At 41.2% G+C, this 11,253-nt stretch overlaps 1 protein-coding gene across 4 annotated transcripts; it reads right to left on the reverse strand.

Moving 5' to 3' along the window:
* Window positions 1-978: 978 nt before the first annotated feature.
* On the reverse strand, window positions 979-10,145 carry LOC130694061 (uncharacterized). Of its 4 annotated transcripts, XM_057517228.2 has the most exons (24): window positions 10,028-10,145; window positions 9,839-9,947; window positions 9,717-9,767; window positions 8,293-8,384; window positions 7,286-7,321; window positions 6,797-6,964; window positions 6,038-6,067; window positions 5,844-5,894; window positions 5,675-5,752; window positions 4,922-4,980; window positions 4,632-4,741; window positions 4,447-4,544; window positions 4,222-4,350; window positions 3,947-4,076; window positions 3,700-3,822; window positions 3,235-3,324; window positions 3,029-3,124; window positions 2,874-2,901; window positions 2,349-2,409; window positions 2,121-2,278; window positions 1,858-1,932; window positions 1,637-1,653; window positions 1,486-1,500; window positions 979-1,233 (listed from the first exon to the last, which is right to left on the reverse strand). In XM_057517228.2, the coding sequence occupies exons 1-24, from the start codon at window positions 10,120-10,122 to the stop codon at window positions 1,120-1,122; spliced, it is 2,013 nt and encodes a 670-aa protein (XP_057373211.1). In that variant the 5' UTR covers window positions 10,123-10,145; the 3' UTR covers window positions 979-1,119. The 4 variants fall into 4 exon arrangements, with proteins under 4 accessions (XP_057373211.1, XP_059351879.1, XP_059351878.1 ...); XM_059495896.1 differs by lacking the exon at window positions 7,286-7,321 and having other exon boundaries at window positions 4,659-4,741; window positions 6,797-6,934; XM_059495895.1 differs by lacking the exon at window positions 7,286-7,321 and having other exon boundaries at window positions 6,797-6,934.
* Between the last annotated feature and the right edge of the window lie 1,108 nt (window positions 10,146-11,253).

Below are 11,253 nucleotides of genomic sequence, written 5' to 3' on the forward strand. Positions count from 1 at the left end.
CGAACGACAGCAATGCTTTGATCGCTTTCGTACATGTTTGGAAGGCCAAGCTCGACATTTACATATCACAAGCGATGATCTTTTATGGCAGGACATGCTATAAGAATAAGATAGTCGTAGCTTGCAAAACTTTTCTTAGGAAAACAGCAGCCAAGATCTGCGAGCAAATGATAAGAAAAACAAACGAAAACTGGGGAGAGTTTTGCAAGGTGGATGAGCGCAGCGTAAGCTTATTCCCTAATCGCCACAGCATTATTGAGGACGGACCCGAGGTTACGGGCGGCTGGCTGTTAAGGAAAGGGGAAAAGGCAGAACAGATCTGGCAATAGCAAATAAAAAGAAATGCGTCCATCTCTTGGCGATTGGTGCGCATGTACCTTTCATCTTTTGTTCGTCCAATAAACACCTTTTTTCACATTTTCTTCCTTTAAGTTCGTACGCAATTTTTTTGCTAGTGTTTCTTTCCGTCGTGTTTTCTTTTCTGATGTTTTTTCTCGTTCGAACCCAACGGCATGCTCTCGGGAACAGTAATGGGTTATGCCTTAAAATGTCGCCGAAAAGTGCTACTGCCTTGTTCAAATCTAATGCATACGTGGGGGTGTTGTGCACGACTTATCTGCGTAGGTTTCTCACGAATTGTTAGTGGCGAAAATTTTGAAATTGAAAGGCAAATAATTTAAAAGGAAGAAACATACGTTTTTAATCGTTTGTTATTCGGTGGGTTAGCTCTTTGGACGGAAATCAGGATGATACAGGAGACAGTTGCAGCAGTTGGACAAGACGTTTCCGGTGGATGATCGCATTTCAATTTGGTAGAAACAAGAAAATGATAAAAAAAAATGTGATCTTTAACTGAACAACCTTTCGAGAACTTAAATTGTGGGAGTACTGTCAAGGAAAACAAACGATTATTCATCCGGGTCAATCAATCGAAACCACTTCCCCGACTCAATCAGCAGCGAGCTCATACTTCCTCGGTTTTTATAATTACTACCTACCAACCTTTATCCGGTTCATTTACAAACACTATAACTGATTCTGCCCTTTTAGAAATGCTGGGTAACGCATTGCCGCATACAAGTGCGCTATCCAGTAATGGTCCTGGATGGATAGGAAAGTTCAAGGTAAGTCACTCAAATCTCTCAGATATTCAGGTTCGTCCATGTAGCCTGGAACTTCCAGCTCGAGGAAGCGAGGCAGTCCACCTTCTTTGCCAGTCAGCCAGTATGTATCCTATTTCCAGCGACAAAACCGCGACAGCCCAAAGAGGAAGAAGGCGGGCCAAGGAGGAGCCGGAAAGTCAGCGCCAAGCAGACACGGTCCACAGTGCGTGGATGTATTCCAAGAGAAAAGAGAAGCAATAGACGACAAGAAGGAAGAAGAGAAACAAAAATTGCTGTCGTTAATAATAGACGCGACTACACACGACGAAGCGCGAGGTCGTACAAATCTATGTATAGATAATAATAAACTAGACTTGCTTACCATCATTCCTTTACCCTGAATGGTAGATAAAGAACCCATTTTCATTCAGCAACAGTAGTACATGCGTATAAGAAAAGAAAAAGAAAATCAATAGTGTAGGATGATGAACGCTAGAAATATTGCTAGGATAATGTGGGCTTATGTGTACTACCTTCACTTCAAAGCTGCCTGCGAGTAGCAAGAAAAAAGGAAAGAAATTATTTTTATTGCAAAACTAACAATCAGATATAATCATAAACTTTACAAAGGCATAAGCTACGACCTGGTTGATCTCTTTCAACTTGAACAACATTCAAAGGGCTAATATCTCTTCGTATCTTTGGAAAACTTATAATAATGCAGCTACGTCGATAATATTCACAGTTCACGTACCTCGAAGCTCCGTGTGGTAGCCACCGATAGCGTCAAGGGCTTCCTTCGCGCTGGTACTGATGTGAATCTTCATCGCTGCCATCATCCCCGAAAGAAGAGAAGAAAAAGATAAATAGCAATGATTACATTTTTGACTTTTTTCTTTTTGCTGTGTTTGGCTTTGATTGCTTTGCCAATCCCATGGGTTTCTTTTTTTTTTACGTGACACATGGATTTGACAGCGAATGACAAAAGCTTTCTAGAATGTTTTTTTTACAGTGCACCTTCTCCTGTCGATTCCATACGAGACGCAGTGTTGATGGTGTCACCGAAAAGGCAGTAGCGAGGCATTTTTGTACCGACAACTCCCGCCACGCACGGGCCTGTGTTAAAGCCGATTCTGATGCAGACTGGCTGGTTCGGACGGTGTGGTATACGAAAGCTTTTCAAACAGAATAACAAAAGAAGTGCAAAATTTAATGATTCAATTATCCGCTAATTATGTACTATACCTTTTTACACCGGCAATCAAATCCAGAGACATGGTCGCTATTTCGCCAACGTGCTTTAAGCCTAGATGGAAAAGAGAAAACAAAAATGTAATAAAATAATTCTTGATCTTTTTTGTTTAAAAGTTATCATCCACGTGCCATGTAGCCTCGTGACGGGAAAACAAAAATGTCTAAGACTGTTTAGATTTTAAGTAGACGATTTTCAGTGGTAATAGAAAATGTAGTGAGCCCTCGTAATAAGCTATGCATATGAAATCAGGCGAGTGAGATAGTAAAAGGATTTTCGAATTTCTTTAGTTAAGGGCTTCCCATCAAAGCGGAAGATGAGGGCTTTGACTTTATACGGGGTATAGATCAGTACTAATATCACGATCGTCGCAAGTGCTAGAATAAAATTGCATTAAGCCACGCGCTCGTGCTCACGCTTTGGTAGCGCTGAAACATTACGTGTGAACTTCGTGCACCGTGAGCAAATAAGTAGCATGCTTAAATGACGAGCGCTCTTGATAATGAGCTCTGTAATACCGTTGCGATGTGGTAGTCCCGAAACAACCTATTTATACAGAGAAAAACAAAAATAAACGCTTAAAAATCGCTGCTCTAATTCTATTTTTATGATTAATTATATCACATACTGTAGTATAATAAAGAAAAGATTTAAACAAAATTGTAATGCCTACCATGTACGCGTCCCCGATGGTCTCCACCTTGTAAACATCGTAGCGCTCCAGTTTCGAATCAAACATCTTGTAAAGGGCATTGAGGAAAGCGATGATCTGGCACATTTGACCCATATTGAAAACAAATAAACAACAAAGAACGGAAGACGGATAAAATTTCAACATTTTTTGACCCTTTCTTATTATTCACGAGATACTTGACAGACCTCGAGTGGCGTGCTGGAGGCGGAGATGGCCGTAAATCCGACGATATCGCTAAAGTATATGGTCACCGAGTCGAAACTTTCTGCCGGCACCTGAATCAAGTGGCACAAAGCCGCATGGTAAATAAGAGAGAACGCATCAGACTTGAGTACCAAACTGTCTTTTCAATTGCCAACTGAATTGAGCATTGTTAACACAGCACATGGCTTTCTACCGTCATTCTCTACTACAGTATATGGTACGTACTTTGTGTAAGACGTTGGGGCTAAAAACTTTTTTTTTACCCCACACAACACACCGCCAGGCAAAGTCCGTTTAGAGACCTACACAAACATAGAGTGGGACACGCACATAGGGAGTTCCAGCAGCACACACGTACATCGAGGGCACGAGGTCTAGCACGCTAAATTGGTTGTCACAACGACGGACACAAAAGGCGCAATCCTAAGCAACATTTGTATAAGAACCTGTCTTCTCTGTTTGAGTTGACGAACGACAGCCTTAGGCAGCATTTGGCATAGCAATCGATCGCACCGCTTTCTCTCGCGCTTCAGTTCCGTCGTTTTGGATACCAGGCCGCTGGCGAACGTCTACACGCAACGATAAACCAGAAAGGACGATTTAACAAGAACTACAAAAATAGGAAGGCATACTATTTCGGGGCAGTAACTCTAGTTGTAGAGTGGGCTTAACTATATAAACGAAAGGATGGACCTGGATCGTTTGAGTAGCGTTGCGAACTAGAAAGATGATGAATGGCGAGATGAACAACACTAGCGTCAATACGCAGATGGTGATGGTCTGCAACGTACCCGCTTCTTCAAGGTCCTCCTCAACCGACGCCCTGTGGAAATACAGTAAAAATTGAAATGAGATTATTTCAGGTAAGAGCACTACTAGCATGGCCTCTGTATGTTTTGGCCAAGGCAGATTTCTAATTATAGAAGATTAGTGCCGTTCCCAACGACAGGTGTAACGTATGGCATTACAGGATTTCGTCGCGCAATTTGTCTTGATGTAGTCGCAGCGAATCGATGTACAGAGACATGTAATCGTAGTACGTCGTGGCAATTTCAGTATCCGGTTCTCTTTGAAGGTTGCTATAGATCTCCAGCCTCCTACAATATCCATTACGAAGAAAATTGTTATTGTATCAGAATACACTAGTCGGAAATGACAAGGAAATGTTTTATACTTGTTCAGCATGGACTTACGTGGCTGTTAGATTGTCGAAGTAAGGAAAGTCATCGACAAAGTTCTTGTAGATGTTTACGGACGTTGTGGAGAACTGCTGTGTGGCGTTCAAATAATCCTAGCGTCAGGTGAGTGACAAAGAGAACAACAGTTCGTTCACGTAATCAGCCATTTTCGTTTTTCTCTTTTTTTTCTTATATCAAACTTTATTTAGCCACGATGATAAAAACACCTGTGCCAGTGAATCATAGCGGATGAAACGAGCGTAGTTTTCCAACGAGAGGTGACCTTTTCCGAAGTAGTAAAGCCCGTAAACTGTTATAAAGGATATTAGGCGACATTTACGTAAGAAAGCAAATTAGTACACGTCAACGCTGACGTGTCAATTTAGTCTACTGTTGCCAGATTTTCATCGAAGAAACAAAGTCGGAGTCACATGAGGCTAAGCCAACGTTGACATGTGAATGAAAAGGAAATTGCATAGACATACTGTACCAATGGCGATGCTGAAATTTTCGATGGAGCGGATGACGAATTGGAAGGCAATCAGCAACCTGATTAGAGATTCAAAATGTTCGCATTTTGCGTGGTAGGCCAAATTCAATTTGTACAGCGCAAATTTGGCACTGAGGATATTTGCGCCAACAGACTGACAAATTCGGGAAACGTTAGCGGTTATTGATTTTCTTTTCTTTCGAGCAAGTCATCTGTCAGGCCAACTGAGCACTGCCGACATAGTTTATCATCACCTACTCACGCTCTTTCAGTTGCAAAACAGGAGACCGAATATTGAAATACGGTATCAGGATTGCGAAAGAATACGATCGAGTCACAGTGGAATTGGCAATGGAAACTTGATGGTTGGTTAACTGTACGACCTTACGAAGCTTACTTAATTATATGAAACTTTGATAGCCGGCTGACGTTTTACACTTGGCTTCACCGCGCAATGTTTGCCCTGGAAACGATCAGCCTACTCGAACATATTAAGGCCGTGAAACGTTTAATGTTTAAAAAATTTCGCACCCAACTGTTTCAGGTCATAAAATCTGCCGTGATAGGTCCCCAGTATAAATTTTATATCATTTTAAGTTTCTCGTTTGCTTCTGACTGTTTCTGACTGCCGGCAAATTGAAAATGAACTTTCAAGGAAGCTAGACTAATAACGCAAACGAGTGTAAAACGTCAAATGGATACGAGGAAGTCTTTCAGTTCGCCCTTATGAAAAATTGAAAATGAGAGAACAACCTCCAAGCGCCGGTAGTCGACGTCTGCCGTATCCGCGTCGACAGCTGATCAAGAATCAGATCGTTGGCCACGTTATACCTGTATGCGAATGATGCAATATCATATGAACGATCTTAAATACCGTCTCGCTAGAAGATTAATAGAAATTAACGATGGACCATTGACTCACCAATTGATCTCGCGAATGGCTGCATTCTCCTTTTGGCCTTCACCGCGCTCTCTTTACATATTGAAAAAGAAACCAAATTGCAAGACAACAAATTTATGAAATACCCATTTAAAAATTCAACATGTAAAAATGGGAACAGGAAATAGCAAGGGAGAAGGACAGACATGTTTGAGACTATCAATCAAATCACTTACGCAATGTCAATAATCCCGAAACGTTTGACGCTGCCAGAAAAAATTCAAAATTATTATTTGACACCCGGAATAATTGGAAAATGAAAAGAAACTGAGAATTTCCGATATGTTGTCAAAGCGAGGAGTGTGCAGTTTTCGGGACACGTTATAGTGGCGAAGAAAGGGGGGGGAGAATTAAAAAATACCTTCGAGCCTTTCAGGCCTTCGTTACCGAGAAATAATCAGCATTTTTTCTTTTCCTATTCTCATTTCTCTCTGTCTAAATAAATGCCAACAATACTTTGGATCTCTCATGCAAGATATTCTACGCACTCAACTCCTTCAATTATTATTGCGTGCATGCGGAACTTTTGGACGAGAGTAAGGCTGACTTTCAAAAAGAATGTATTTTCGAACCGACCCTTGCCTGATAAACATCCAACCTGGAGAGTAGGAATGTCAATGCAACCGCTATTGTTGCTCCTCCACGTACCAGCGCGACAACTTGACATGAATTTCTTACGAAAACTTTGATCATCATTGTGAATATCGTCTAACATCATTTACTTTCCTATCGTGCTCATCAGCGATGATGATACGATATCAAATGGCAATAGACAGGACATGTCCGCCTCGGAAGACAAGCTGGAATCAAGTTACAAGACACGTGACGTGCAGCGTAAGGTACCCTTATAGTGAATGGCCCTGTAACGTATGGGAGCAGCTGTTGTCCTATTGATTACGAATTAATAGGTGCACAGATGATAGGCGGCCCATTACCCGAGTAAAGCGAGATGTTCCATGAAATTGGCTTTGGATCCGAAGATGCTGTTCCACGAGTCCGACTTGAAGGCGAAAATGGCGCTGACGTTGCGCAGAGCTTCGTCAGTGTTGGCGAACCGGTGCGACAGGCTAGATCTGTTGTACAACGACGAATGGGAGGAGAGCCTGTACCAGTGAACCGCAGACGCCCGTAGACAAATCACGGCCAGCGTGCCCGTTTTTTAAGTGCCCACGACATGCAAACAAGAATACAGATCCCAAATAGATTTGGACGACGTTGCCGGAATACATATTACCACCGATCGGAGCTTGGCACATCGGTGATGCAGGAAAAAAAAAAGAAAGGGTAAATACATAAGAAAATGGCATGCATAGTTACGATAGTGATGACACGAATGAGCCAGACGCAGCGGGTATTTATATAAAGAATACGTATGCGGATAGATTGTAGACAAACGGGAGGTTAAACTCAACTGCGAAACAAACCTGCTGTTAGATGTCTCTGTGCTTGGTAGGCCTAAGCTAGACATGGAGAAGAAAAACAAGCACAACAATAGCAAAAACAAAATTTGACAATACGTGATGGCCACAATGTACAGTCGTGTGGCTTTTTCTCTGATTGCAACCACCAAGCCCCGCGGACGTCATAACTATCCATTAAATCAATGGCGAATAGACACACCCAACTATTCCCGTCTGCTTGTTATAGGAAAGACATTTGTATGGAATGTAGGATGCACCCATTGCTTAGATAACCAACGTCACATCGATCGGGTAAAGTAGACGTACTGAGAAATGGAGTGAGGATCGCATTGTTCTTTGTTTCTCGTTTCCCCTAACCATTTTGAATTATTCTCGTACCCAACTGTATGTGCCATCACCCGGAATAACTGACGCAAAATATAGTGCCCAAATAGACTTGGCTAAAAGCCGCCTTTTGTTACTCTTACTTATCTTTAGGTCGTTTTCAGACAAATAAAAAAAAAAAATGTTCCATTTACGTAAAAGCAGATGAAAAGCTCGTGTTTGATAGTGAATGGAGCACACGCTTCATGTAACATAAATGCTTAAGCGATTCCTTTTTTTTCTCTTTCTATCTTTTATGGTTAAGACAATAGTGACAACTATAAAACATTAAAGGGTGGCAGTTTTTTTTAGAACTAAACGTCGACGAATCGCTGTTAACTACGCTGCGAGGAATTGGTACTAGAGCCCTAACGGCAGTATATACTTCACTATCGATTACCGTTAAGCACAGAGGGGGAAAATGGAAGATTTTTTTTTCATGCGGCCAAGTCGAAAGTATAGTTTTTCATCGTACGGGCATCGTTATTACATCTATGCATAAAATCATCTATGAGTTTAAAGTAAAAACAACAAAAAAATTGTCTTTCAAGTAGAAGAATTTATGACACTATTGAACTATGTTAATGAAGCTAGAACCAAAAACGCGGACGAAGCCGTTGCGTGTGTATAGAACGCGTTCAACTAACCTGTTACCCTTGGTGAATATGTAGTGGGCAATTTCGCTGCGTTCGTGCTGCAGAGCGCTGAGTAGTTTACAAACCTCCACCGTTAGATCGATCTGCCGTGGTGAAAAAGAATTTGAACAAATGTGATGTAGTCAAACGACATCGTCAAAAAAAATGGCCCAACGAAAGCAGTTCCAAAAATGTAAAAAAAAAAAAAAATTGAAAGACGGTTTCAGTGGGTAAGGGAAGGAGCACAAATCCTGGAACATATTGACGGAAAAAGAAACTTTTAACCAACGCTTGGCAACATTGATTGAATCTGAGGCTCTTTTTTACCAGGCCTTGCCGACATAAACGGATGTGGGTGGATTGGGGAACAGAAGAAAGTGTAAGCAATAAAACGAGGAGCCTGACGATAAAAGAATGGCAGCAGTGGAAACATATAAAAAGGAAGATGTACCCACCATCATTCTGAATTAGGCAACAGGGACAAAGTGATGTATATTTCCTGAATCTCACTATAGCTGAGCGTAGTCTATGGCGCCTTAGGTTTCTTAGGCAATGTCAATAGAAGTGATGTCCTACGCATTGTGTTTACCTCGTAAATTACGTCCACTCAGGCACCTTTCCCTTCATCTTCCTTCATCACAGAGGTAGCGGTTCTCAATATGCTCCTTAATAGAGAGCCACAGGAGTTTACGCTGATGCTTCGTGTACACAGTTAATTGCAATATGTGACTAAAAGAGATCAGAGGTTTACGATAGCAGATGATTGCGGAATAGAAGGGAATGATTCACTGACGCATGCATTTGAGAGCTTTGCCAGCAACAAAGAATGAAGCTCTATTCCTTTTTTTGGTGGTAAATATTAGCCTACACTAGACGAAGCGATAGTGCAGCCTAGTCGCAACTCATTCTTGCTATTCGAGCTGCTAGCATATGTGTTTTAAATTTTTGCGCGACTCTGGGAACTCTGCCCCATATTACTTTACAATTGAAAGCGGTTTTTATTCTTTTTTTTTGTCTGCCTCTTGAGTCGGAATAAAATCCGGGCCTCACTATTCACGCACTCAAGTTCTCTGTGAATTTATTCCGACTCGGTATGTGTGGAAAGCTTCAGTCCATACGAAATTGAATTCTGTGTACTGGCGGCATGTAAAATTCACTGCTACATATTGGACGGGTGTTCTCTTTTTATTTTTGAGAACCCCGCTCTAGGTTAAGCCTCTGTATATGTGCTTTACTATATATATTGCAAACGGAATTGGAGCTCCTGGAGCGATGCCAATATAAAAGTCGGTTCAGTCACTAAAGGCTCTCAGTGTTTATCAAAAACGCAAAAAAATGCAAGGGAAAGCTGGCCATTCGCCTTAAAAATTGCATGATTTCAATCTTTTGTTTACATAGAGAAAATAAAAGGTTGGAAAGGACATTTAACTGTTTACCTGGTGTTCTATGACGGTGGCTTCCTTCTGTGCGCTGATGGCATCCTTCATCTGCCCAAATAGGATGGAATGAATTTATTTTTTTCTTACTTGTTTAGCTGAAGAATGAAACAAAAACTAACCGTCAAAACGTTTTGCACAACTAGAGCTAGTATAGGTATGAAGGGAAGCAATAACATCTGAAGGAGTTGAAGTCGCTTGCCTTTTCGGGTAGCTGGGCTAACGTGAAAACTAACAGAAAATTGGTGAAAAAAAAAACAAACATGTTTTTGTCTTTTTAATTTTTTGTGCAAATATTTGAAGAGAATTACCAGCCAGTGGAAACCTGCGTCAGAGTCGAATCATCAGCTGAGCTAGCGTAATCCGTGCCAGTTCCATTTTCGGGACAGCTAAAATCCGAATCCATCTTCTTCTTCTGGGATCTTCTGCACGAAAGTTAATCACACTCATCAGAAAACACCAACTGAGGTTAACTTTGGCTTCAGCATCATTTGCCAAATGCGAAAAAAATCAAAATGTATAAACAACTGCGAGTACCAAAACTGGCAGTTGCATCACTACTCTTCAATGCGCTGTCTAAGCGAGTAGTGCCTAGCATCCATCGCAAGCGAGAATGACACTAACGTCTTATGGTTCATAGCTACTATGCCTCAGCTTTTTTTAAAGGCTACATACATAATACACGAGATGCGGGTCCACAATTTTTTTTTTCTTGTTCAGCCAACACGCAGGTTATTCTGTTAAGTGAAATGCATCGATTTTCTTTCGTGATTGAAGCCAATAAAATTCAAACATTTTTCCCTTTGCCACCCTAGCATTATATTAGATAAATTTCAATCGACTGGTAACACAAACTGTTCGTCATGATGATCATTGTACCATGTTATACACAAGAATGTACGATTCTGGGGTATTTACCTTGACACAAATGAGACGGGCGTTAAACGCTTCGTCAGGATGAAGGACTCCTTCGCTGCACTCGCGTTTTACGAAGAACTCGGGATGAATGTTACCTGGAAGAAGAGCGACTAAGATCTGTTGACGATGCGGAAGTGAGATGTGAAGTCGTTTGCCCTTTATTAGCGTGCTTTTATACCGTCTAGAAAATATGGGAAGGAACCTGTTCATTTGCGCAAGAAGAACTCAAAGAAAGGTATGCATTAGTCATGTAACAGATCTCGGTCAATGTTTGTATGACTTGTCATACACAAGCAGGCCCATGGCAACCAAACATCTCGAAATTCTTACTAATTGAAAGCGTATACTGATATTCCAGGATCATCTCGTCTTTCTTTCTGACCCTTTATTATTCACAGCGCACGCTATTTGCTGTGTCTCCTCTTCGATTTTTTTTTCTTTTTTACCGACTTCTATGCAACTGGCCTTTTTCTTTCCAAGTCTCAGGAATGGCGTCTAATGATTGTACTTATCCCTTAGTAACCACATATAGTTTCATTGCTGATCATATAGATTGGGATGTCGGATAGCTCCTTAAATAGGTTCCTTGGAACGAAAAAAAGAGGACACTAATACAGTT

This window comes from Daphnia carinata, chromosome 1, assembly GCF_022539665.2.
Source record: "Daphnia carinata strain CSIRO-1 chromosome 1, CSIRO_AGI_Dcar_HiC_V3, whole genome shotgun sequence".
NCBI classification, from domain to species: domain Eukaryota; kingdom Metazoa; phylum Arthropoda; class Branchiopoda; order Diplostraca; family Daphniidae; genus Daphnia; species Daphnia carinata.